The sequence below is a fragment of the Ascidiella aspersa genome, chromosome 8 (genome assembly GCF_963924565.1).
Source record: "Ascidiella aspersa chromosome 8, kaAscAspe10.2, whole genome shotgun sequence".
NCBI lineage: Eukaryota > Metazoa > Chordata > Ascidiacea > Phlebobranchia > Ascidiidae > Ascidiella > Ascidiella aspersa.
In genome coordinates, this window is record NC_139454.1 from 23,046,834 (window position 1) to 23,074,456 (window position 27,623).

At 36.2% G+C, this 27,623-nt stretch overlaps 1 protein-coding gene across 1 annotated transcript; it reads right to left on the minus strand.

The window, feature by feature from the left end:
• Positions 1–26,526, minus strand: LOC146136927 (serine/threonine-protein kinase ULK4-like). The gene is made up of 28 exons (XM_083396288.1): positions 26,389–26,526; positions 25,013–25,112; positions 24,069–24,208; positions 23,371–23,512; positions 22,851–22,952; positions 22,218–22,398; positions 21,536–21,597; positions 21,306–21,426; positions 19,562–19,743; positions 18,408–18,484; positions 17,728–17,864; positions 15,440–15,592; positions 14,901–15,020; positions 13,866–14,067; positions 11,928–12,134; positions 11,109–11,303; positions 10,293–10,420; positions 8,842–8,999; positions 8,378–8,499; positions 7,010–7,165; positions 6,506–6,629; positions 6,244–6,427; positions 5,625–5,771; positions 4,927–5,093; positions 3,333–3,496; positions 2,515–2,670; positions 1,619–1,765; positions 1–635 (listed from the first exon to the last, which is right to left on the minus strand). The coding sequence occupies exons 1-28, from the start codon at positions 26,524–26,526 to the stop codon at positions 453–455; spliced, it is 4,095 nt and encodes a 1,364-aa protein (XP_083252414.1). The 3' UTR covers positions 1–452.
• Between the last annotated feature and the right edge of the window lie 1,097 nt (positions 26,527–27,623).

Here is a 27,623-nt window from a genome sequence, read left to right on the forward strand (position 1 = left end):
AGCACAATGAAGAAATCGTTTTTTCCACGAAAACCTAAAACCTTTGAAGAAACCAACGCACAACTTAAACAAACGTAATCAAATTTGTACAATTATGACGTTGGAAAACAGATGAACTGTTTTATTCAAACAGACAAAGCTCAGGATGCAGCTAACAAAGTTTTAATCTTATCGACAATGCAATAAAATACATTCAGACTAAGCTTCAAAAAAAGAAAATCTTTGCAGAAAACAATTAGGAAGAAAATAAAACCAAAGAATGTGGTCTAAATCAACACGTTACACTTTAAAAACATTAGCAACGCAAAAAAACAACAAAAATCAAATATGAATTTGGGTCGAGTAGTAATTCAGCTGTTCTTAAATAAAACCGACACAAAAAGCACCTTGGCAAAACAAGCACTGGCATAATCTTGCAACAAGTTCCAGTCGCAAATTTGAAATTTTTCCATCTAGGTAATTCGACTCCTGGCTTCTTGTACAAGACTGGCAATGTCAGTTGCCACTGACTGGGTGGCAAGGTCTTCACGACCGGCAGCTGACGTGCCAACTTCACGGATTGCCAGTTGCAGTTCTTGATGCTGAACCAGGCGACTGGCGTGGTGTTCATTCAACGAAGCAATCCGTTTGATCAACTGCAATAAAACACAAGGTTTGCAATTTAGTGGCGACGACGGCTAAAAAACATTGTCTTAGTTATAAAGGAAAGGTTATATGAGGCATATTAAAACAATGCATTAAACCATATCTCGAAAGAAGACAAATATTGTATTTAAAAAAAGAAGTTTCGCAAATTTAACAAGTTTATCACAGGCATACACTTCCATTCGAAAGCATACAAACAGAATATTTCGCAAGCATACAACTTATTTCGTTTAACAAAACTTAATACGCAATCATAAGAACACTCTTCCACAATCGTCAGACAAACAGTATTTTACAAACATATATAGATATTTCGTTTAATTACAAACCATATTTGATTTACTGCAAACAGTATTTGGAAAGAATACAAAAATAGATCGTTTGATGTTTCGTTGAAATATTTTTTGAGCCATTACTTCGTATTGCTTGTGCTGCGTAATTTCCTCAGTTTTGTAAAAAAAAATTGCTTTAAACAGATATTAGTAAATCGACTACTGTATTTGGCGACCAAAACAAATCAATCGGCGCCAAAGATATACAACTTTTTAAATAAAAAAGGGCATCGTATATGCTCAAACGCCTAATACTTACACAGACACCAAAATTCAAAGCAAACCAAAACACACAAAAATGCCTGAGACAATATGAATAAAAAAACGATCCGTCAGAAATTAGTGCAGTTCTAAGCAAAAAGGCTACAACAATTGGGATATCGTATGGCAGAAAGATCTAGACTTTTAGACCTTGAGTTCGTGACAATGCACTAATTAAACCTTTTAGGTAAATAAATAAAAATATTGCTTGAAACTTTACAAAATATAACAAAAAAAAACTAAAAGTCAGACTTTTCGATCCTTTAGATGTCAAAATTGTCGTAGACCTTTTTGTGCTTAGAACTGCACTAATTTCTGACGGATTCGAGTAAACAAAAACTAAACGTTAGCGAACTATCAATCAAGAAGCCAGGCCGTACCTTGAGTAGGATTCGCTGCGACTTTGGCTGCAGGTTGCTGAGTGCCAGTGTAAGTCGGTTCATGTTGTCAGTGGACATTGTAGCTGGATGGTCGCCACCGTACAGTTGGATCATCAGTGAAAGGCAGGCCAAGGCTACCTCGGAAAGCTGATTAATGGAAAAGTGCATTTATTTATTCTAGTGTTTTCTTATTGGGTTAACGAAGTGTTTCTCGGCCTTTTTTCGCGGCGACGCAGAAGCGTCAGTGTTGGAATAAATAAAGTCAATGACTTCAGTTAAGTAACTGTTTTTAAATCGTTTGACTTAACTTTGTTCGTTTTGATAAAATGACTTGACTTGGACTTAAGTCATGGAGTCAAATGACTTGGTTTAAAGTAAGTGTTTTGATTTAACATTTTATTTTAAAATTGAGTTATTTATCTCAAGTTTTGCAAGTAAAACGATTAAAATACTGATCGTTGTATTTTTGGTTGAATTGAATACATATACTAAATTTTATGGTTTATCGTTTGATCATTACTTCAGTGATTCGACTTGGAGTTGACTTGCACTTATAATGACTTGTTTGCAACAATGCTAAGCGTAAGTATAATAAAAAATGAGCTTGGGCGACACAGTGTATTGAACGTTTCAAATAAATGGATAATGGCTGAAGGTTGCAGTTAGACGTAGAATGAATATCAAAGCTCTTACAGAAGTAGGTAGCATTTTGTAAACGTTTTGAATAAATCTTAATATATTATATATAAATGTTCAACATATTATGAAACGTTCAAAATGCTACCTACTTCTGGATGGGCTTTGACATTCTCACAACGTCTCACTACTACCTCCCACCATTATGTTCCGCTATTCTTTCGCATTAATTCAAGTCGACCAATTACTTCAGTCCTTACCTCTTGTTCGTCGGAAAGCAGGAACATACAGAGCCCCTGTATTTCTGTGAGGGGTTTGTGAAGGACCAGCAACTTCTCGGCACCCTCTGTGCTCTGTGGTGCCGTCTGGTGGCGTAAATGCGAATTGTTGTTGGAAGATTCGTTGGCGGACTGCGTCTGCGGCAATACGATGTGCAATTTAACTAAACACTATGGAAAGCGGATAACCGATGTTTCGCATTTTATTCTGTTAATTAGAGACAATATTTTGGGCAAAGTAGGTATGTTCGTATTTTATTCCAATACCAATACACAATATTTTTGAAAAAGTAGGTATATTCTATACATTGTATTTCATTCCGCCTCAAATAAGTTCTTTTCAGGGATATTCCTAAAAAGCTTGAGATCCAATAAACTATAAGGTTGTAGATTTAGCGTTTGTGCTATAAGACAATGCTTTTCAAACCGTGGGATGGTACGCACTTGTGCGGATGAAAATGGTGCACATATTTTATTATGTGTAATACAGTAATCAAATAAGCCGGTGCACCCACTTATGCGTTACAGGTACAATAATGTAGTCTCGTATAGTGGTTCATTGCAGCTTAAGCTATCTAGTTGATATCGGTCAATGGTTATGCACGCGGTTTTAATACACAAACCTTTCATTGTTATTTCACAAATAAAACTAAAGGTTGCAAACTTACTGTGCTTGTTTAGTGCAGATGGAAATTTCCGAAATAAATCAGTGCGGATGGAAATTTGAAAGGTTGAAAAGCACTGCTATAAGAAATCGTACCACCCACACAGGGCTTCGCGTTCAACCAAGTAGGCCTTACCTTAAGTGCGCGCTTAACTGCGGCCGTTACTCGATCCAGTAGACACTTGAGCAACATCAGAAGCTGGAAAATGCCGTCCGCTATTGCTGGCTTGTCGTCAGTGCCACTTGCCATGTATGGAGTCGACATGTCGGTCAGGTAGCTCACCACGTGTTCAACTAAGTCTGTGTAAATTTTTTTTTGATATTTAGTCAAAAAAAGTTTGGCCTATAAGGGGTTTGACACAGTTTTATGGTAAGTAGAGGATTGACTTCACTTTTCGGGCAGAAAGTACATCGATGCGGTCCGATACCTAATGACGTAATCACTATCGTCAAAACAAGCTCTTTCGCCAAAAATTTGCCTTACCGCCACAAAATTTAATTAACTCGTTAAAAAATGGTTGTTTAATGAACGGCACAATAAAAAAACATCTATAATAATTTTTATACCGTTTTTTTTTTAGAATGTTCAAGATTTTGGGTAGTAGTTACGGATGTGTGATAATATCGGATCGGAGCCGATACCCAAAACCAAGTAAAAGTATCGGTACTCGTCCGATACTTCCGGTAACAAATTAACATAGGAATTTTAGGCGTGATTTGCTAACATCGGATATTAGCCGATACCCGATGCCAAGTGGTATCGGAACTCGTACGATACTAGGGCAGTATCGATGTAAATCCGATACCAAATTGATGTAGATGTTTCAGCCATGATTTGCTATCCAACGCAGCGATTCTACCTTGAAAGGAACTATTAGTGATGTCCCATACCTATACCCGATATCCTAGGCAAAAGTACCAAATGACGTCAATACTATATCAAATGACGTCAATACTATACCAAATGACGTCAATACTATACCAAATGACGTCAATACTATATCAAATGACGTCAATACTATACCAAATGACGTCAATACTATATCAAATGACGTCAATACTATACCAAATGACGTCAATACTATACCAAATGACGTCAATACTATACCAAATGACGTCAATACTATATCAAATGACGTCAATACTATACCAAATGACGTCAACACTATACCAAATGACGTCAATACTATATTTATAATAGGCTATAGTGGTAAAATTAAAAGTGGAAATGTAACATTAGTAGGTTGTTTAGCCCAGTGGTTCTCAACCGCCGGTCCGCCAAATGTATTACTATTTTATATCTCAACTGCAAAATTGAAGGCAAGATGTTGAAGGCACGTGTATAAAGAACTTAGCCAGTTACGCAAATTGCAGAATTGTGACGTAACATAGAGTTAATGGTCTATTTTAGACTTTTATCATACGTCACAATGCTGCGAGTGTCGTGTCAAACTGTTTAAAAGTGGGCAATAGCCAGTTTAAGTCTTAAAATGTAAGACCTGTTGTGTGAAAATGCTAGGAAGAATTTAATTGCCTACTTTTGTCGTAATTACATTTTGGGTTGATTTTGATTTTTAAAGGTCCACTGGTCCGCAAAATTAGTTTTGAAATTTTAGCGGTCCGTAAGAAAAAAAAGGTTGAGAGCGACTAGTTTAGCCGAGTAGCTATAGAATCGCTTAAAATTTTCAAACCCACCAAACAACAAACAACAGACAAGCATGCTCTCTCACCGTTTTCGTACATCTGTCCAGCCACTTGGTCGTCGGCGTAGCGAACCAACAGAGTGAGTAGCGAGACGAGATTCTGGGCGCAAGAGCTCAACACAGGGGCGTGATGCTCCTTGAAGAGAGTCAGAAGCACCGGAATAAGTCCGCAATCGTGGATTGACGAGCTTACGCTTGGGAAGGAAAATGATAGATATTAGATAGATTTTCAATATTGGCCACCGCGAAGGGCTCGACGGAGTCGGTTTGTTTTGCTGGAGTCGGACGTGCGCATGCGCAGTATCCAATCTACAAACTGATCAAGTCGCACCATGAAAATTGTAAAGGTGGAATAGCATATGGTGGAATATTTTCCAACCATGTATGGTTGATGAATAAGTTGTATAAGCCCTAAGAGTGGATTGCTAAATACCTGCATTAATTCAGTTGCAAACTAGTTAGACAGTTTTAGGAGCAATATGGCTGGAGGTTGTTGTTAAACGTATCATATAAATCTTAACATAATGTATTTTCACAGAAAATTCATAGACTTAGTGGCGACTTTATACACTGCTCTTACCTGGGCCAATAATCGAGTATGAGAAATGGAATTAGGCTAATTGGAAAATTACTTGACTGGGAACTTTATATTTTGAGAATGGCTTGACTTAAACTTTATGTGCCATGCAATTGACCTATTAAAAAACAATGCTTTCTGCTCTTACCTGGGCCAATATTCGAGTATTGTGGCGAGGAATCGTACTCCGTAAGCTGGCAGCGGGTCGGACGCGAGTAGGACGGGTTGAAACTCGCACAGGAGAAGGTTAACGATGGCGTCACGCACCCCGAACTTATCGGGGAGGTCTGGCCTCCTGGAAAATTACAGGCTTGTTTGGGGATCAATAGTACTTCAATTTTGGAACGTTAGGGTTAATTCGGGGCATCCCAAAATGGGGGTCGCACAATGACATTTAAGGCGGACTCGGACAAATGGATACATTTTAGTCTTTTAAAGATTAAAAGCGAGTTAACTTTTTTCTTATTTTTAATTTAGAATACAATTAAAACTACCGAACCCTTTAAAAACTAGAAAAAAAAATTCAAATTTGAATTAGAATTACACATAATTAAATGAAAGATGCACGCACAAGTTGCTTGTATTAACAGAATGTATTGACGTCATGGTTGTTTTTCGACTTGCTCCTCTTAGATCCTGTGTAGCTCAGTTGGTAGAGCGACACTCCCTATATGGCCAGAGGTCGTGAGTTCGAACCTCACTGCAGGTTAGTTGTTTTCTAGCGGCTTACTTAAATCCTATTTTGCAAAAAAACACGATTTTCTTACCTTGACCTTGCGCTTCTCAGCGATGACCTTGAACTTGACCTGCTCGAAGGCGTCGACGGCGTTAGCGAAACTCCGGTTGGTGGAAAAACATTTCCGCTTCCGCTAGTGCTCACAGCTGAGTAGTTTAACAGGGTGCCAAGAATGTCGGTGAGCAACTTGATGCAAACCACTTGTCCGTTGCCCGCTAAAATGTTAGGTGATTGAACAAAAATTTCTACCTATTTATCACCCGAATAACCTTTTCAGAAACGCTTCCACTCACCGCTGTAGAAGTTAAGTAGCGCGATGAGTTGTGGGACTAATGAGTTCATTGTGGCTTCTTCGTGTTGTGTGAGTACAAGCGAGTGTTGGGATAGGCATTCAACGATCGAGAGAACTGTGTCGATCTGCGGCAAATTAAGTTTATTTTTTTACGGCTTTTTTTGTATGGTTAGAAAAAATACCTTCTTTGATATAATTTTTGGGTAAGAAAAAGCAATTAAAGTTCTATTTTGGGGGGGGGGGGTACAGAAACTTGTTAAACTAATAACATGGAGGGAAACAATTCGTTGGAGCTCTATTTAGGAAGTTATGAAGTAATAAAAATAAAATTGATTCTCAAAATATAAAGGCAAATATTGTCTTACTTAAAAAAAAAGAAAGTCACATAACTGTTCAAAGAATTACTTTTAAACAGAGTTATGTTTTGACGTCATTCACCTTGAATAAACAACTTGTATGGGTCGTCAAAACATTGCTGAACAATTTAAAGTGTCAAGCGACTCACGAATTTCTGAATGGTGTCCTCCCCGACCGCCGTTGCGGTTCCGGACAGGTGCTGTCCCCCGGCGCCGCCGCCCTTCTTCATGAAGCGGGTCACGTGACAGAGCAGCTGGCCGAGCTGCGTCACGAACTCTGACGTCACCACGTGAGATCGAAAGACCTGGAACGAGAAAAAGGGCATGATTGTATTATCAATATACACGTGTGTAGATTAGTTTCAAGTCAGCTTCTGTGTGACCGGAGGCTGCTGGAATTGAAACCACAGGGAGTGGGACGACAAAAAATTAAAAATATCATTTGATTTAGGTAAAAGGGCGTATCCTTATGGAATCCAAAACCATTAATGTGTTAAAATTTGAGTAAAAACAAGATCAGATTTTTTTGAAAGGAATATATAAGTGCGTGAGAAGGTTTTAGTCTTGTTAGTGAGCTCAGCAAGGCGGGAAAACCCCTTTAATTCACAATATTGAATTTATGACGTTGATGTATGACGTCACTGATTTCCTACCAATTTTTACAAAATATGGATCATTTTGTTAAAAAATCGTTTATTTCCAGATGTATGACGTCACTTATTGGGTACCAGCTTTTACAACAAAAAACAATGAAACTTACAGTTTGACAACAAGCTATGCTTCAACAAATAGGTAAAATCGAAACATTCAAAAGTCTTTTTTTGGGTTATTGGGCAACAATTTACAAAAACAGTTGTCAACTTACTATTATTTTCGGAAAATTTACCTTTCAAGTTCGAATCGCTGCTTAAAAAGGTAACTAGGCTAAAATACATGTAGTAATTTAGTATGGGATCGGCCCCGATACTACTATAGTATCGGACGAGTACCGATACCACCACTTGGCATCGGGTATCGGCTTCGATCCGATATTATCGGACATCCATAATTGCGTTGTATTATAGCAGGGGTCCGCAAAAATGCCGGTAACCAAAAAAAATCGCGCTCGCTTCTTTTGCCATGTACGCCCGGACTTAAAAAGGTTAACAAACTCTGAACTAGATTATCATTAAAGTTATCACGTTTCTTTAAAGTAGTCTTATTACACTGTTCATTAGTAGTATGAATGACGACGTGGGGCTTGAATTTTAAGCAAACGCTTGTTTTGCGCTTTGGGCAAACAATTTACTGCCTCCTTGAATATAATCAAACACGTCTTTAAGTGCAAACAAATCCAAGGCCTGCCTGATTCACAGTTGTTCTAACATTCTAATGACACAATTCTTAGTTAACATTTTGTGCGGCCCGCAGAGAACTTTCTGAGTTTAGTTTTGGCCGGCGACCAGAAAAAGATTGCCCACCCCTGTATTATAGCAAACTGAAACTAGCAAAAAGACGACGTTAATAGGAAAACCTACTTGGCTTGTGACCATGTGGTGAAGAATAATGTAGGTTGGAAGTGAAGCCTTGAGTTGTTTGATCTGCTGGGTGGAAGGGTGTTTTCTCTTCATTGTCTCATCCAGGATTGCAATGCAACTCGCTGTTCAGAAGTAAAATTCAAGTTCAATAATAATTAGTATATAGTACATAACATGGTTTCTTTGGAGAGGCTTACAGAAATCAGTCGGTATAATCAAGATTATAATGCAAGCAAGGTTAGGCAAGAAAAACAACCAGTCTGTGGTGAGCACCTCTTTAAAAAAAATTATTTTGAAAATTTTTTTTTAATTATATACGAAAAGTTTAATTATTTTAAGGAACCCCGAAAAACTCGTCCCCAAAAGGGGTCCACGAACCCAATTTATGAATTCCTAATTTATGAATTCCTAAATTTATGAATTCCTATAGTTTAAAGGTATACATCACTTTTATATTGATCTACCTGATATATGTGGAGCCTGGTGTACCACGTGGTTGATGAGATGGTTGAGACAGGCGCAAACGTACTCTGTGTTCGAAGGTTGGTTTTGACTTCGACGACCAGCTCCTGCCGACGGGGTTCGAACCCGGCGCCAATCGCGCTCCACGTACATTATAAGTCTGCCGAAGAGAGATTGGTTAAGGCAGTGGTTCTCAGAATCTGATTATTGCTCAACTTTTACAACTTTTTGTGGAAGATTAGAGCGGATAAATCCAATTATAACGTCGTATGTTGTGCAGAGTTGATGTGTGTTGTTCCAGTTCCGTTTATTATGACATTCCAGTGATTTATCTTCGGAAAAATCTTTTAGGGGTGCCACAATCTATTTATTATGTCTGAGGGGTGCCATAAAAGGTTGAAAACCACTGAGTTCAGGGGTGCCATGACTTTCGTTTTCACAGAAGTTTTTAAATTTTTTTTTTGCCAAATATAGAGTCAGTAAATACCCGCTGATAAGTTGAGTTACGGGAACACACTTACAAAGCAACAATAGCTGAAGCAGAAACATCTATAAAACCATATAGTATTAAGCTAAACGACATATTAAAGCCGAATATACAGCAATACTCACGTACATTATAAGTCTGCCGAATAGAAAATAATTAAGGGGCAGCAGAAATTTGTTTTTAGGAATGCCATTTTAAGCAGTGCTTCCCAACCAGTGGGAAGCTATTTCAGGTGGGTCGTGAAGCATTTCTAAATCTTACAGTTTTCTATTAGAACGGGAAATTATTGCGTTACTATTACGTAACATTTGTGCAACAATGTAACAAATACGTAAGAATTAGATGTGTTGTGTCGCATTAACTATTTCAGTAGGTACGCCAGTAGTAAAGATGCAGGTTTTGTGTAATTTTATTTGTTTGGTCATGTTTCATTGCGTGTCGCACAATGGAACTTGCATTAAAAGTGGCTTTTGTTTTTCGCAAGAGTTATCAAAATTTTCCGCTAAATGTAACATTAATAAATGTCCGCTGAAAATATGAGTGTATACGACTATACGTGGAGTAATACATATTTAGGTAGCGCTCTAAGCACGGACCTGCAATGTAGCTTGATAATAAATTGTGAAGCCAAAAAAGACGAGTAGATCGACATCGGCTTAATGGAGACATTTCGATACGAAAACTGATAATAATACAAGTGCGTACCGAACGTATTTTAAAGCTACGTTACAGATCCGTACCATTCATAGTGTACCAACATTTTAGTCTTTAAATCATATGCTCATTTGATTATAGCAATGATTCATTTAAGATCGGTCGTATTTTTATGCCCCAAGTACCAGTTACCGGTATCGAAAAATATTTAGTATTGGACAGCGCTATGGCTGAAATACAAAATTACGTCATACAATGTCGTCATTGGCGCAGCCCAATACGTCACAACAGAGCCACACAATTCACAATTACCTGTTTTGGCAGGCGGTCATCAAAAGCGAAGGGTTCCTCTTTAGAAGAAGTGTGACTGCTAGAATGACCTTGGCTCGCACAACTGCTGAAGTGTTGTCGAACAACTTCATCAGGCTTGGAAGAATATCCTGACGAAAATGAAAGATAATAATGAAAGCCACAGTTAACAGACAAGGTAGATTAATTAAGGTACTTAGCTTGCACGTGAGCAACGACTATTTTACGGTTATTATTCTTTCTTATGCTTATTCTCAGATATGCGTGAAAGTTAGAACAGAAGTAACATAAAAACACGTTCAAAACTTGTCAAGGTGAGCTCGTACCGCGACAAGGTTGTAACATCAACCGCAGTAAGGACAACTACAATGTCAAGGCATCATGTGACCTTTGACCGCAAGTAATAGAATGCTTACACACTTAAATAATCATAAAGCAATTACACTGAACTGCGTTAACAAGCACAACTTGTACTATATAATAAAAAACAGTCATCATCAAAATTTACATTTCCGTTAGCTCCAGGCAGCTTGGATCTAATATAATTTGCAACCATAGCGAAATATTTTTTTAAATAATACTGCGTTATTTAGGTCAAGCATAAATAATTGAACGAAATTCCATTTAAAAAAAGAAGTTTGCCATCAACTAAATTTACCTTGCCATTAACAATTTGTGATTGGATCTAATATACTTAGCCACCATAGCGAATGGAGATTTATACTTAAAACTGAGTCAGGTTAATCGGGTCAACCATTAAACTTTAATCTAACGAAGAAAACATTTTTTTCTAACAAATTCGTTATCAACTGTATTTACCTTCCCGTTAGCAATTCGTGCCGCTTGGCCTTTGGGCGCCGACAAGAGGGTCTCAACGAAAGCGGTGACCAGGGCCTGCTGGCACTTGTACGAGGCCCGGGCCAGGGCCGACAGGAACGGCGCCAGGCCCACCCGGTCCAGGATCCCCTGTAGAACACCCCCGGAACCGGTGAGCCGGTTAAGCCTGCAGATGGCCTGAAAAAATGACGTTTGTTTACTTTTTTTTAGTCTTAGGACTAGAGATGCACGATAATATCGGATGACAGCCGATATCCAATTCCAACTGGCAGTATCGGTACTCGTCCGATACTCGGCTAGTATCGGTGCCGATCCAATAACTAATTAAAACAGGAGTTTCAGCCATGATTCGCGAAGCATTGTAGAGATCTTCTAAGAACGGAAAATTAAAAAAAAAAAATCGCTTAACAACGAGAGGTGGTCAAAACTTTGTTACTTTTTTGCCGGAAAACCAATTTAACCATTGAGGCAATGCCTGGCAGCAACAGTATATATATTATTAACAACTAGCTAGAGGTTACTAAATTTTAACCTTAATTTTCAGTATTTAATATTACCTTATTTTTAATTTCGACATTTTTTACAATTGTGATCTGTATTAATACTTGGAGATGGAGCCAGCCTGTAATAAATATGATAATTAAGTATTTTTTTTAAAAGTTTCAAATGCATTTTGAATTAAGATTGATTTGAAACGTTGCTACATACTGCTGTATGTACTTTGTCACTTTTATACTCATTTTCGCCATTCATTAATATTAAACTTAACTTGCAGGTTAAACAACAAACCAAACCACTTACAGATAGAGCGGATTGCTTTAGAGCTTCATTGGTCGCCCGCTCCGACACGGTCCAGAGCATCGTGCCGATGACGTCACTGCCGTGTGATGACGTAGTGCCGGCGGAACCCTGTGATGACGCGTTGAGGAACTTCCGGCCGTGGATGGAGGCCAGGGCGGTAACGCATTCCACCGTCTTGGAAGCGTAATGCTGGACGATTGGGTCTTCCTAACAAATCAAAATGTCGTCGGGGTCACCAATAAGCGGTAACGATAACGTTGTTTAGTCTGGCTTAAAGGGGCATAATAAGGCTTCTGGGCTTCAGGGGTAAAGGTTATAAAGTGTTTTATAGAAAACTAGAGGTTAACAGCAATGATAACATTGGTGGAACTCAGCACATAGATTATGGTTCAGACACAAACTCTCTGGTCTTTCGAACAAATTAAAAGTTCGTCGGGGTGACCAATAGGCGGTAACGATAACGTTGTTTACAGTCTTGTTTGAAGTGGCATAATAAAACATCTGGGCTTCAGAGGTAATGTTATTAAGTGTTTTATAGAAAACCTCTCAAATAAAACACAAAAGTTAACAGCAATGATAACCTTGTTTAAAGGCTCAGCATATAGTGGTTCCGACACAAACTCTGGTCTTCCTAGCAAATCAAAATTACGTCGGGGTCACCAATAAGCTATAAGGCTAAAGTCATAATTGGCGAGAAGACCCAGTAAACAGATGTTTCTGGGATTTCAGAAGGTTAAGGGAAATTTTATAAATTGTTTTAGGTAGTTTAAAGCAGTGGTTTAAAAACTTTTTAATAGGCCACCCCAATTTAAGTAAAATGAAATCAGAAATTCCCCATTTTGTTTTCAGATGCAAATAAAATTATTTTAAGTATTGGTGGAAATACGTAATATTATAAATTTTCTGAAACCAGTGAAATCTATCAGCTCTTAAGAGCTAAAAACACTTTTTACAAAAGTAACAATAGTTTGATGGAAAAGAAAGAAATGCTTGTCTCTGCGATAGTTAGTCACATTTATTAGTGTGGCGTTATTGCAGAGAAATCGAAATACATAAATCGTACAAAAACATGGTAAGTGATGGCGACAAAAATATTAGGCTACCCCACTTGGGGTCGGGACTCAGAGATTGGAGACCACTGGTTTAGAGGAAAGTTTGACGTATCAGGAGTGGAATTAGAAATATTTTTACCATCCTTTTGAATTAAATGTGCGTCAGGGGCAGGGCACAGCAATGTTAAAATTGATGAAGGTTTTGCTAAAGCAGATTCGGCTTTTAGATTTTGCAGTGAAAGTAAAACAGCAAGAGTTTTAAAGTTGGTCGCGACTCGTCAACCAAGACGTTTTATTCCCCATACTGATGTCACGATTCGCACAGGTTATAAAAAAGTGCTCTTTAACCGGTGTGCACGTTGCACCCTAGGGTACACCAAACTATGCATGGGGTTCACCAGTACGAAATGGTTTACAAGGGTTCATCACAAACTTTTAATAAGCCATTGATGTTACATTGTATTTGCCAGTAACTACCGATTTCTATGAGACAATGGTGCTGTAATCGTTGTGAACTAACTTTCTGAAACATGCGGTCTTTCTTTTATGCCTGACCGTTGTGGTGCAAGTTGTATCACTGTTTTTTGTGTAAAGTTTAAATGCTGTTTTATGACATACAATAGTGCTCGCAAGCAGACTGCAGCCATAATCAAACTCTCACCGACAGAGTGTAAAACTTCGGCAGCTCCGCTCGGTTCAATTGACATGATGATATTGATATGCACAATGATTTTTCATATCGCTTTTTATCTTAGTTTATCTTCTAAGTAAACAGGGTGTGTGAGTTCTTTTAGAACAACAAGGGTTCACCAAACCAAAAAAGGTTGAAGAGCAATGTTATAACCTACTGCTTTATTTACAATTAAAGACGCAGGGTTTTTCTCACCCCTTCGCGGAGACACCGCGTTATCAGGTTGTAAGTTGCGCTTGGGACGCCCCAGTTCCCCTTCAAGCCGGTTTGCTGCTGTTGGTGTGGTTGTGGGTTGGGGACATTCCCGTGCTCATTTGCTCCTCCCTCCTCTTGCTCCGAGATGAGAAAGAGAAGCTGACCGAGAGCAGGGAGAATGCACAGCTTGGCTTTGGTCGACCTGCGAGTTTTGGTATAGTAGGGATTGTGTTATACTTAATATTTTAATCCGATGCCGATAACCAATATTCTAAACAAGAATGCAGAGATGGGCTTTGGTCGACCTGCGAGCAAAGCAACGGAATAGGTGTAGAAAGTCCTTACACCATGTTACTATATGTAATAAGAGCATCACAACCGGCAATTATTTTTAGCTTTGCCTATCGGACGGATGTTTTAGTTGCAAGGGAAAGATCTTTATTTGCAGTATTACGCTCTCTTAAGACGCGATTTCGCTTGGTAGTTTGTGTGGCGGACAAGTGTAGCGCACTGACCGAGAGAGGGGATAATGCACAGCTTGGCTTTGGTCGATCTGTGAGTTGGTATAGTAGGGATGTGTGATACTTGATATATTTTTCAGATACCAATACCTGATATTTTGTTAAAACAGTAGTGCGGTCTGACCCGATACTAAACGACGTCATTACTATTTTATTGCTTCGAAATAACTAAACTTTGTAAGTATTTTTTTCGAGCCAGTTGTCAATTCACAATTTTAAGATAAATGTAGATTTTAAGGTAGAATCATTGTGGATCGCAAATTTAGACTGAAAATTCTGTATTAATTTGGTATCGATAAGGCACCGATACCACCATATCGAACAATTACCAATACTACCGCATCATCGGCTCAACTTAACATCATCGGATATCGCTATCTAGTCATTGAAATCAAAAACTAGTCTTATATTTCGATAAACAAACAACAAAAGGAATCAAATAACATGCAAAATGATTACGTACACAAATGTGAACAATCCGTTTTTAAACAAAAATCAAAATTGTATTATGTACCTGAAATTTTCCCTCAGTGCGTCGTTTAGCATCGATAGTACGTCTGTGATCTTGGTGCAGTGTTCCAGCTCTGTGGCGCACGAAGCGGCCAAACCGATCGCCCTAGCGGCCTTTGCAGCACTGAAAAACACGCCGCGAGGTAGCGCTTTAATTTAATTGAGTAAAACGCGAAAACGCAGCAACATTATTAAAGGTTGAAATGTGTTTTTGCGAACAAAAATGTAAAAACTGTTACTTTTATGAATTTTAAAGCTTAAAAGGTCAAGTAGATCGACATCATATTGATTAAGACGTTTCGATACAAGTTCGTATCGTTAAAATTTTCTTTAGTCTTATTTAACGGATTATTATCTTGAAAAAAAAAATACTTATTTGGTATCCAAACGGCACCCTAGCATCGGACGAGCACCGATAATACCACTTGGCATTAAGTATCGGCTTTAATCCGATATTATGGGACATCTCTAGACATACCTAACAGTTATCCGGCCTATTATGAAAAAAGTTTGGCAAACTTTTGCTTTATCCAAAAGACTCACGCGTCTGGCGACTGTTGCACCGAAGTCTTTACGAGGGCGGCAAGTAGAGGAAGCATCTGAGAGTTGAGCACAAAGTTGGCAACCGAAGCGTCGCAAGTGCACATCTGGGAGAGGTAAAGTGACGCTGTAGACTTTGTGCGCAGGTGGCTCGCGCTGTAACGGAAAAAAAGAAACGTTTATTGTTTGGTTTATACAATAGGGTGTATCTTTATAGAATCCAAAACCATCGGCGGCAGGTTATAGCCAGTCGATCACTGGTCCGCTGACGCCTATATTAACAAGTAAAACTCATAGTTTAACACTTGGCGAAATTGTTTCCTTTTAAACAAAACGTCTGATCCTGTTTTTGCTCATGTTTTTAACTATGAGTTTTACTTGTTTGGTTTATTTTATGGGGATCCGATAGGCTGTACTGTGTCTTGATTCGGGCAAATGTAAAATTGCCCTATGTTTTTGTTGTGTGATATTTTGGTATATTGTTTGTGTGATATTTTGGTATATTTATACAAAAATTTGTAACTATGTTTTACACATACATCTGCGATGACTTTCGTTGTACTATTATGGTCAACTAACAAAATTGAAATAATTGAGACGTGTAAAGTTATGTAATGCTTTTAAGGTTATTACGTCCAAATTTGAATAAATTTATTTTGAAACCTATTTTTATCTTATAGTTATATATTTAATTTTTCGATTTTTATAAATTTTTTTGCGGAAATCATCTTAAGGTAGAAAACGCAAAATCATTGCTGATCGGCACCAAATTGGTCGGAATTAGCATAGTATTTAATGAATATCGATTATACCATCTGGTTGCCTAGTTCCAAGTAACGGCTTTCGGTACCACGACTACTTTTCGTCATTTTTAAATTTTGAAACGCTTATATCGAACTCCTAAATATTTCAAAACACTGGTTGTGGAATCATTTCGGCAATGCGGATTTTTAGAAATATACATATATAACTTTGATGATTACCCGACTTGTCCTACTTCTAAATCTGGAAATTAGGTGTCACTGTTTAACGACAAATTGTATTTTAATCTCGATAAGCTTTCACACAACCGTGCTTCATCAGGTCAAAGTACAAATGAAAGTAAATTGAAATAATAAAATATGTTTTTCACATCTTTGTCATTATGTCCACAATGCAATTCCTGGTCAGAAAAATGGGTTTTTTCATTGAAAAGGAAAAAACTTGTTTCGAGAAGGGTAACTACATTTTTGGACTAATTTTTTCATTTGGAAGCAGATAAATAAACAACGCGGTAAACTGTAAACGACGCAACTCAATTATAAACGCTAAAATGTCAGATAATTTGACGTACAACACACTAAACAGCTCGTTCAATCACACCAAAAATAAGCTGAGCAAAGCTTACTTTTTTAAAAAGTTAACTTAACTTTATTTTCAAGCGTAGCTAGGCCCAAGATTAGTTACGCGGCGTAACTCTTTCGGCTTAAGTGAGATTTGAGGAGCAAAGCAGGGAATGCAAGAAACAACAGAACATTGAAAACGTTACCCTTTTGTAGGTTAAAATGCCTTGAGCAACTTAGCTCTGCGTGGCCTACAAAAAAGTCTCATAGGGAGTTCAAAAAGTAATAGTTTACTATATTTTAAAAGTCCATTGATTGGTTTAAATAAATCAGGAACTACTATCATTTTTTCCAAGCCAAAGTCAACCAACGGGGAAGTTAAGTCGGTTACTGAAAAATGAATAGATTTAAATGGACAAGACATCAAAATTAGAAAAGAAGATTTTTACATAAAATAGCACCACAATTTCTGTGTTATGTGTTTTATCATAAACTAGGTCAATTGCTACTAACATAAGGGTAAAAACACCCATTCTTTATAACGTGTTGGTTTAATGTAGGACTCAATATGTGATAATGAAAATCACCTTGACCCTTGCGAGATAAATGCTTACCTTTATTCCTGATCCGTAACAGCAGAATACTCTAGCAAAGCTAGCAATTCAGGTCAGACACAATTAAAAGATATGTATATATATCTATATAAGTCGCCAGCAAAGGCAATTTGAATAAGATATACTGGCTATCTCTTTGCTGGCGAAATATATTATATATATATATTTAAGGTCATTTAATAGTGTCTGACCTGAATTTCTAGCGATGCTAGAGTATTGATTAATTATTTTTTGGGCGTGTTACAATTATCTTGAATTACAAGGTAAAACGCATCTATTATAATGGAAAAGTAAAGAAACAAAAGAACTTGCGAAGTCAGCTAGTTTGTGGTGGTAGGTAAGAGATAAAACTTACTTGGTTGGTTGCTGAAAGCACTGGAGAACTTGTTTAAGGTGATTGTACAAGTCGTCAGGAGTGATGTGGTCCAATGAAGGCAGCGCTTGGAATGGGAGTGACTTGGCGTCCCAACGTATTGGATCAACTTTCCTGATCTGGCAATCGGTACAACAAGTCATTTCTACTCTTATATATACTCTAGTATAGCGGCCACCAAATTCGAACTTTCTGTTCAAAAAGGGCATTTGTCAAGTTATGACGCTACTTTTTGTAGGAAGTCAGCCCTAAATATAACCCAGAAAAAAACATTATTGTCAGATTTACATTGGATTTATTTTACCTTAAATAATACTAATTATATTTTTCCTTATGTTAGATTTGTTTTATTTTGAAAAATAAATACTAATAGTTTAGTTTTGTTTATATTTTAAATATTTTTGTTTATATTTTAAATATGGTATCATACGACATTAACTTCATATTTGAGGTATATTTTATGATGTACTCCGTTGATAAAAATATAACTTTTTATTGCTTGTATTTATTGAAGCGTTGTGCTGAAAATGTATTACAGTTGCAACGCCGAATAAAACAAAGTATTTCAATCCAATTAGAGGCGTTCTGCTGCAATTTTGACGTAAAAGTTTAAGTATTAAGAATAAATTTTGACCGACAATCATATTTTATTGAGTAAATACCTGCGGGTTGTCTTGTATAACAGATAGCTCCATATCTGTGTCGTGGTACGCAATGTCCTTAATGCTTTCAGGATGATCTGAAAAAATACAAAGTTTTAAGTCAAGGGCTGCAAGAATTTCTCAAACTATTTGGTATCATAAGAGAAATATGGAATACTAATTTACCAAATCTGGTGAATTTGATAAATTTCTAATATATCTAAAAATCCTTATCTGATATGTCACTAAGAAACACTAAAAGCCTAGATCCAAGAATAACCTATATAATTACTCAATTGCATTCAATAGAATTTTAAGGCGTTGATTCGAAATAGTTTTTTAAAGCAAAACAGTTTTTTTTTTTAATCAGCTATGTTTTTTTTTTCATAATGCAAATAATATTACTCTAACTATAAATTACGACCACAAATAAAATTAAGAATTTGAAATCTTTTGTCAAGAGGAGTGGAATAAGTTTTCCATTATTTTAACAAAAATAAAAACTCAATTTGAAAACTAAATTAATACCATACCACCCTGGATACCTTCGGAAAGGCTACAAGGATAATATATATATATATTATCGTTGGCCAGTAAAACTCCAGAAGGGCTTGATAACAGAATACACATTGGGCACATGTACCAGTGTGGTACTGACTTAACTCAGTGTTTTCAAATACCTTGACTTGTCTTAAGCCTTGTGGACAAATGACTTGGGTTGACTAAAGTCGTTTAAACAAACGGCTTGCTTGAAATGAAGTGTTTTCATTAAACATTTTTATATATATGAGCTATTTATCCTAATTTTCTCACATAAATCAATATGCTTGCTGTATATTGCGTTATTTGCATTTTTTTAGTGGACGAAATTTCTCATAATCGGACGAGTTCACAAATTTTAATACTTTTTACGTGTAATTTTTATGACAAGGATTTGACTTGAAATTAACTTGCTCGTAATATACTCAAAAATAATTGACTTGGGCTTAAGTTATTTAACAAGTGACTTGACTTGTACTTGAAATTATTGTACAATTTGACTAGAACTTTATTTACAATCTGGTTTTACATTTTGACTGGGAAGTCATTTTATAATTTTTGTTTAAAACACAGACGTGTACACAACACTGATATGTACATTAAATAACAAAACCATTTTATCTTTTAAATGTTACCTGCTGGCGCTTCCTTCAAAGATTTCACGGTCAAGCTGTCGCTGATGCTGCCCCTAGTGGACGAAGCGAGTCGCTTGGCAACGGAATAAGTGACTCCCAACGAAGCCTTGCTCTGGCTCGAGCTCACCTTCACACTTTTAGTCGAAGGCCGGTCAAAAGATTGGGCGGTGTGTGGCCTGGAGCTGAAAAAAAAAATTAAACATTTTTTTAAAACAAAACAAAACTATATAGGTGTACATGGTATAAAGAACTAAAACGATGACGTCACACTTTTTAGTTTTTTTTTCACCCAAACAGAAGCCATTTAACCTATTATGTGCACCTCAATACCACTCTACGTCATGTATAAAAAATGAAAATTCTATGACGATTTTTTAAATTATTCCGGACAAAATTCGGTCTGAAACGTACCAAAGCAAACCCAAAAAGAATAGCGGTTTGGCCCATATAATTATAAAATAATAATTAAGCAATAGTACTGACAGTGCACTAAAAAATTGAAGTGTTCTCTTTAGAAGTGTGATTTTTCGTTGCTCAGTTTCATTTCGTTATAGTAATTCCGTTCAATATAATACTCAAAAGGAAAATTCAGTGTTTTTTTATAAAAAAAGGCTAAAGAAAACTTAGCAACTCTTAGCACTTAATGTGGACATGGGACAAGTGTAGATACAAGTGGCCAAGTAGGTAGAATAATGTAAACAGTTTTAACAAATTTCATTACAATAATTAGAAACTAAAACTCGTGAACATTATTATGACCCAGCATTTCTCAACTGTGGCCCTCGGGCCCAATGTGGGCCACCAAGCAATTTTAAGGGGCCACAAGCATAAAATACTTTAAATTTTAGCCAGTTAAAATCTAATGTGCAGCTTTCACAAGTTCCCTTCGAAGAGGCTAACTAAAAATCTGTCAGCCTGATCAGGATTATAATGCAAGTAGCTGCGTTGCTCAGTTGGTAGAGCGACGGTCCCGGTATGACCGGAGGTCTGAGTCTGAACCTCACGCAGGCTAGTTGGCTTTCTAGCCTGACCTTGCTTGCACTACAATCCTGATCAGGCTGACAGATTTCGGTTAGCCTCTTCAAAGGCATCTTGTGTGCTATATATGGGTGCTGTTATCGTTGACCAGTACAACTCCAGAAGGGCTTGGTTGCACAATACATATTGTGTATATGAACGTTTCAGTTGCTGTTTTCAATATGAATTCAGATCTCTCACGAAGTTTTGTCACAAATTGTTTTTGACAGTGAACAAACCAGAGGTTGACAGCCACTAGTCTGTTGAACTAACAATTAGACAACATTAAACATGCACATTCATTTTGCTGAGTGTATAATTAACAATTATTTTTTGGTGGTGGTGGAAAAGTTATTTTGGGCGGGATTGATTGACAAAATTTGGTAACAGTAAATATTTTATGCAGTTTTTGATATTTGGACATACTGATTTGTGTTGGTTTGGAAACTAGAAAGCACTGCGGTAAACTGACAAACAACAGCTTACAAAAAGTGTTCTACGGGCCTACGTTTGCTAAATGACAATGACTTTGCATCAAATTAAACCCGAAGGAACGTGACACGATTTTCTGAGTGACGTGAAAATGCATGCAGCAAGTAAATAACGACTCACCTCAATTTCACCATACTGACATAAAAATATATATTAGAGTGTTAGTAAATATCAGTTATATTTAAAAAATGTAAAAGATTTTAAAAAGCCATAGGCAGTGCTAATGTAAAGGTACCTCAGAGTAAAAGTGCTGTCAAGAACGTTAACACTTTCAGGAGCTGTGGTGGCACAAGACGATGACCTTCCGTCTTTTTTATCCGGAGTTTGCTGGCTCTTAGTTGGCTCTGGAGCATCACCTTAATATTAAAACACTTATTATACGCTAAATTAAAAAAAAAAAAAAAAAAAAAAGGCATTTTAATTAATAATGTTTACGATTTACACAAATACAAATATATAAAATACCTTTTGAGCCATCGAAACCAGTCTTCCAGAATGGATGTTTTAGAAGCTCAAAAGTAGACGGCCTGCAAATACAAATCATTAAGACAGTGGTTCTCAGCTGATGTATACCACTAGTTGTAAGCGACACCTATAACACCTTTTACACAAGCAGCTTTTAGAAATCAACGCAAGTGTAGAATTACTGCGGCTACAGTAAGGCATATTTTATACTGGCCACATTAAATATATATAAAATCCCTGACTAGTGATGGAGACGTATTTTTTTAATTCAATGTGTAGACTTAATAAACATAGTAAATTTGAGCTAAAGTGTTTCTTATAAAACCAGTGGTGCAGTGACAAAATAAAAATGAGACTTTAAAAAAAAAAAGTCAAAAATTACATGTTACCCCAAAATTATTTTAAGTTCAAAATCGATTGTAAAATGTTGTACAAAAATTCTTGACAAAATAAATAAAAACTGTAGTGAGCTATTTGAATTGTCGTTGAGATATTTTGATATAACCTTTTAACAGCATAATATACTGTATATGCGAGCCGGCAGAATTAACAAACAGGCCAGCTAAAATTTCGAAATCAGTTTTAGGTTATTATTTGCCAAAAGTGTAATTTTATTTTTTTTAAATAATCGTCCTACTCATAAATATGAAAATGTCGATGGAAAAAAAGTAAAAGCCTCTACCTTTTGTCGGGATTTGGATTAAGGGTCTGACGCAGGATGTTCAGAAACAGCGATGAAGCTTTTTCGTCTTTAAGAAACTTGGGGATCATGGCAGGTCGTTGCTCCTGAGGGTCGGCAAATGAAAGGTTGGACATCTGCTTGATCAGGTCGTTTCCTGATGAGTTTTGGTATGGCACAGAACCTTAAAGGCAAGAAGATCACTGCTAGAATATATGAGAGGAGTTACGCTGAAATGTGGTTGAAAAAACATTATCAATACACTTTTAGGGTCTGTCATCTAAATGAAATCGAAAAGTCATTTAGAAGCAAAAAACTGACTGAAGTAAAGTCTAACAACAATCATTTTTAACAGTGTGTAAAAAATGTGTAACAAAAAAGAGTTAAACTAGTTACAAAAGAGAAAACCTGTTAAGAACTCTATGTAGATTCAAATATATAAATAATTAAATTAAAAATCAAATAAATAAATAAATGGATTCCTAGTCTAAGAAAAAAATACTTTTAAGCGACGCAACAGTTCTTACCTGGTATACAGCTTGTAAAGCAAAACACTATAATAAACATTGATGATAAATAACTACACTGATTAATAGTCTAAGAAATATAACTCTTTATCGACGTCACAGTTCCTACCTGTATAGAGCTCGTAAAGCACCACTCCCAATGCCCAGATGTCTCCGGCTAAAGATGGGGAACCACCTTTAATGATCTCCGGTGCTTGGTATTCTTTTTTACCTAAAAGAACGAAGGCCATCATTACTTCAGTAAAACATAACATCTTGAACAAGGGTGAAAATGAATAGATCTGGTCCAATGTCAAAGTCCTTATAAGGTCTATATTAATAAGCTGTTTTTTATTAAACAGTGCAGATTTTAAAACTGAAGATGTTTAAAAATATTTAGACTGTTTAATAAAATAAAAACGTACAAAGCATAAATCATTTGACAAAATAATAAATATTTACTTTTTTTATTAAACAGCCTAAACATTTAACAGATTCTAAGAAATTAAGTATTTCTTTGACATTTATTGCTGGTAGGAGATTCATGCAAAAATTTGTTTTCAGTTTCAGCAGAAGATGTATGATATAAAAGCATAAACATGACTTTGTAATCCGAGTTACCTGAGTTAATAATTCTAACAATATCTAACCTTTGAGCTGTAAGTTGTGTTTGTTTGATGTGTCATCGTCAGATGCGCTGGCTTGTTGATAAACTTCCAGCAAGTTTTCGTCTTGCATTCGACTCAGAGAAAAGTTGGTCAATTTAAGCTTTCCAGGACCATCGAGCAAAACCTAAGTGACCGAAAGAACAATTAAAGTTTGTATTGAACAAAACAACAAAGATAAAACTGCACAACTTTAGTTCAGTGTTAAAACCATTTTATATTTTTAAGTTTTTCAGTATCTACCAGTTTAACCAAAAAAATCTATCAGTTTAACCAAAATGAAAAATAGGTTAAATAATAATTATTATTTGATTATAAACAATAACATTGAATTTTCTTTCCAAAATTAACTCAAAATTCTTTAAAAAATGTCTAATCTTGGTTTCAGTTTGTTTTTTAGCTTTGAGTTTTGTAAGTATTTGTTATTGTGTGCATTGCGCATTAATAGAACAGTGATCGACAAGCAGAAACCTGCTGCCAAGTTTTGGATTCCATAAATATACTCCTGTTTGCAGGTTAAATAATTTTTGCCATTTGCTAAACTAGGAGTTTTTGTACCAATCGCAAAATAACTAAAACACAATAATATCTCGTGGACCAAACAAATTTTATAAACACATAACAAACTCTAATTAATTTATAACCATTTAGAAAAAGTGCAACCTTAGCAACTGCCTAATTACCTTTTTTGGACGCAAATCTCCAAAAACGATTCCCCTTTCGTGCAGGTAATGCATTCCTTGAAGAATGTCTTTGCCAAAACATCTCACAGTTTCTTCCGGCAGGCATGAATCCAAGGTTAGTATCTCCCGGAGTGTTCCTCCTAAATAAGCATAAATAGTTTGGTGTGTTGCAATTCAGTAAAATAATATAAAGGAGTATATATTTTTATGGAATCCAAAACCATTGGCAGCTGGTTTCTGGTAGTCGATCACTGTTGCGCTGACCCGAATATAAAAAATAAAACTCAAAGTTTAAACAGCTGAGTGGAACCAGGTTCAGACATACTTTGTTTCAATTCAGTAAATAAGTTGGCTAACACATCCCCGTCCAACAGTTTTAAAGAAAAGTTAAACTGAATAATTTAAATGTAATAACATTACTTTTTCCAATTTTCTTTCTTCAAAACAAATTAAGCAGCGAATAAAGACCTGGGCTTGTTTTTAAAATGGTTATGCAGTAATTGCAAACACCCTGAATAGGGGATGAGGCACATAAAAAAATATTAAATACAATCTGAGGACAATAAAAGAGTAAAACCGAATCAGACATTTTTAAAGGAATATATATTTAGCCTATACCAGGATCATCTGTTCGTAAAAGTTAAGTAATATACATATACATAGCAAAGTAATAATAAAATTAATAAATAAATAATAAAAAATAATAAATAAATGTCTGATCCTAGTTTACTCTAGTATTTAAACTTATATATTTGTCAAGGTACAGTGGACTGACAAGCAGAAACCTGCTGCAAATGGTTCTGGTTTCCATAAAGAAACGCCCTGTTGTGCAGTTTATCTATAGAATTAATTTAAAAAGGGTTAACCAAAACTTATATGTATTTGTTACAAAATAATTGCTATATATAGAAAAATAACATTGCTCTGTATTCCCAAGTACCTACCTGTGCAGAGTTCAACAACCATCCACAAATGGTTGCTGGTTTCGTACCACTCTTGAAACTTAACGATGTTGTCATGGCTAAGTTCATGGGTGACTCTTACCTGGAAAAGCAAGTTGTGTATTTACATTTGTGATGAAGTGGCAGTTTTGCATTTTGCAACCTTTTAAAGTATGTTATGATTTATTGTGTTTTTTTAAATGTGGGGCATCTCGTCAGCATGAAGCGGTAACACACCCAAAATTATTGCATCATCCTGTTATAAAATACCGCTACATTTATGGTTTTAGTGAATTAATTGGTTATGCCTCAATTTTTATTTGTAAAAAAATCACTGTTTGTTTTAATACTGGGTTCACTGAAAAAAATATTGTTGTGGAATTCAATGAATTTGCCAATTTTAAAAATTTATCACTTCTTTTTGAAGCCAATGACTTGAGTTGGAATTGAATAACTTGGGACTTGACTTGGGTAAATAAAGACTTGGACATGACTTAAGACTTATTTAAAATGACTTAACCTATCATTTATCAAAAATGACTGGACTTTAGACTTAGATTCTGCAAATGACTTCTTTACAACACTGATATGTACAATTGTAAAAAAGTGACGGTTGCTGCATTAAAAATCTCTGTTTAGGTTAGAACACTTTACTTTTAAACAATGAAATTAAAGGCATAAAAATATGTTAGTGTAAGTTTTAGCAATTACTAAGTAGAACGCTGATTAAAAAGGGAAAACTACAAAATAAAAATATCATTATGTGCTTCAAATGACGGATTAAAGTAAATGATTTAAAATTAACAACACCTACAAAGTCTAGTCGACATTCTGCAAAGGGTGCACATCTTGGATTTTTTATAATGAGTTATTTTTTAAAAGCATATTGAGAATACCCGAATAAGGAAATTCATAACTAGATTTCGAACAACTTAAATTTAGTTTGTATCATCAAATTAGCTACGCCAAGGATTCAGAATGTTAGGTGTGCTGTGCTGGGAATACAGATTGCATTCAAGTGCCGTCCCCCCAAAGATCTTTGGCATAAAATGCTTGCCCAAAACCAAGCCAGTGATGGTATTTGGCATGAAATATCGCCTGCATAGTTAATTTACGTTAAAAAATAGATGTTTTGGGCGCATCTATCTTTCTCATTTTTCGTGGTATTTAAAATCCTCGGCGGCCACAAATTATGTAATGCAGTTTGGCTACATAAAACCTAGTAAAAAGTTGTGGTTAAAAATTCGCAATTTAGGTGGGCATTTTACAGTTAACATCAGGCCGAACTTTACATACAAGACTATATACGGATTTTCCTAATACAATTAAATTGCTTTTTAGGTTGCTTGTAACATAAAAGAACAAAACGTTCAACTTACCCAGTTAGTTGTGGCGGCTCTAGCGTCTTTTTCGACACATAAAATGGCCAGAAAATTGATCGTTCCCTTTCGTCGGCCCTTGTACACTATCGAGTTGCTCCCCTTACCGATTTCCTCGTACAAAATAAAGTTTTCCATCTGTTATTTCGGTGTTTTACGCATTTCTTAGCAAAATTTCAGCCGATTGGGAAAACCCCCGAATATTTCAAAACAATTCACGTTTGAGTCACGCTTGAACGACTCTGTCCGTGGTAACCGCTTAATATTGAGGTCGAATTTTATTTCATAAAGGCGCGTTAAGTGGCGTGAAGTGTTTTTTCACTTAGGCAATTAGATTCTCAAGATTGCATTCTAAGGAGGTCTTTCAAAATTGTAATTTGGCAGGCGGGATTTGCCCAATGATAATTTTTAGACACAAAAAGAGAACTTAAAATAATCTGAATCATTTTTTAATAGCTTAAATCCCATAATCTTAGAAAATAATTATTTTATTTTGTCGCAATTAGAATCAGGAAGTCGAACTTAACCCGAACTTTATGAACCGGTTTTGGGCTACTTTTACCCTTTCCGTAACCAAACCTGCACCGTTTTTTGTAAGACTTTAAGAAGCCGAACCGGAATCTTTTATCTACACTCCAGCGTGACGTCATAACTTGTATTAAACAACAGTCAAGTTTTGCTATATTTAAAGTTTTACGAAGAAAATAATATCAATTGAATAAAAGGATGGATTCAATAAAGAACAGCTACAATTCGGTATTATTTCTCTACATTTGTTTACGCAACAATTCTATCCGAACCGGATCTAACCGGTTTTAAAACTAAACTTAGTTGTAGCGGAGCTGAACCGAAGGTTTTGAATCACGTCGAACCCAAACCGGAACTGGATCCTGAAAAAATCCTTGAACACGAACCGAACCTGAACCGAAAAGGTCAAACGGTTCGACTCCTTGATTAGAACAAGTTACAAAACACACCATGGCACGAGGCATATAGATGCGTTTATTGAAACGACAACTCTATAAAACGTTGACGACAATTGATAACAACTATTGGTTAAATCCATATAATATTCTAAACGCAATGGGGAGGCAGTATTGAAGCAATTTGACTAAAAAAACGAGAATAGTCGATCACGCTAGCACTACAGCAACGTGATAATCAAGGCACAGGGCGGTATCAGCTACAGGCAATAGTCTGTATGTAAGCAATGGGCCTGCTGTGCGGTAGCTCAT

Excerpts from the sequence above, each read along its gene's own strand:
- LOC146136927 (XM_083396288.1), bottom strand. The coding sequence starts at position 26,526 with ATGGAAAACTTTATTTTGTACGAGGAAATCGGTAAGGGGAGCAACTCG. Across the intron at positions 15,021-15,439 it reads GTGCAACAGTCGCCAGACGC|TGCTGCAAAGGCCGCTAGGG; the intron begins GTGAGTCTTTTG and ends CGTGTTTTTCAG. Across the intron at positions 636-1,618 it reads CGCAGCGAATCCTACTCAAG|TTGATCAAACGGATTGCTTC; the intron begins GTACGGCCTGGC and ends GTTTTATTGCAG.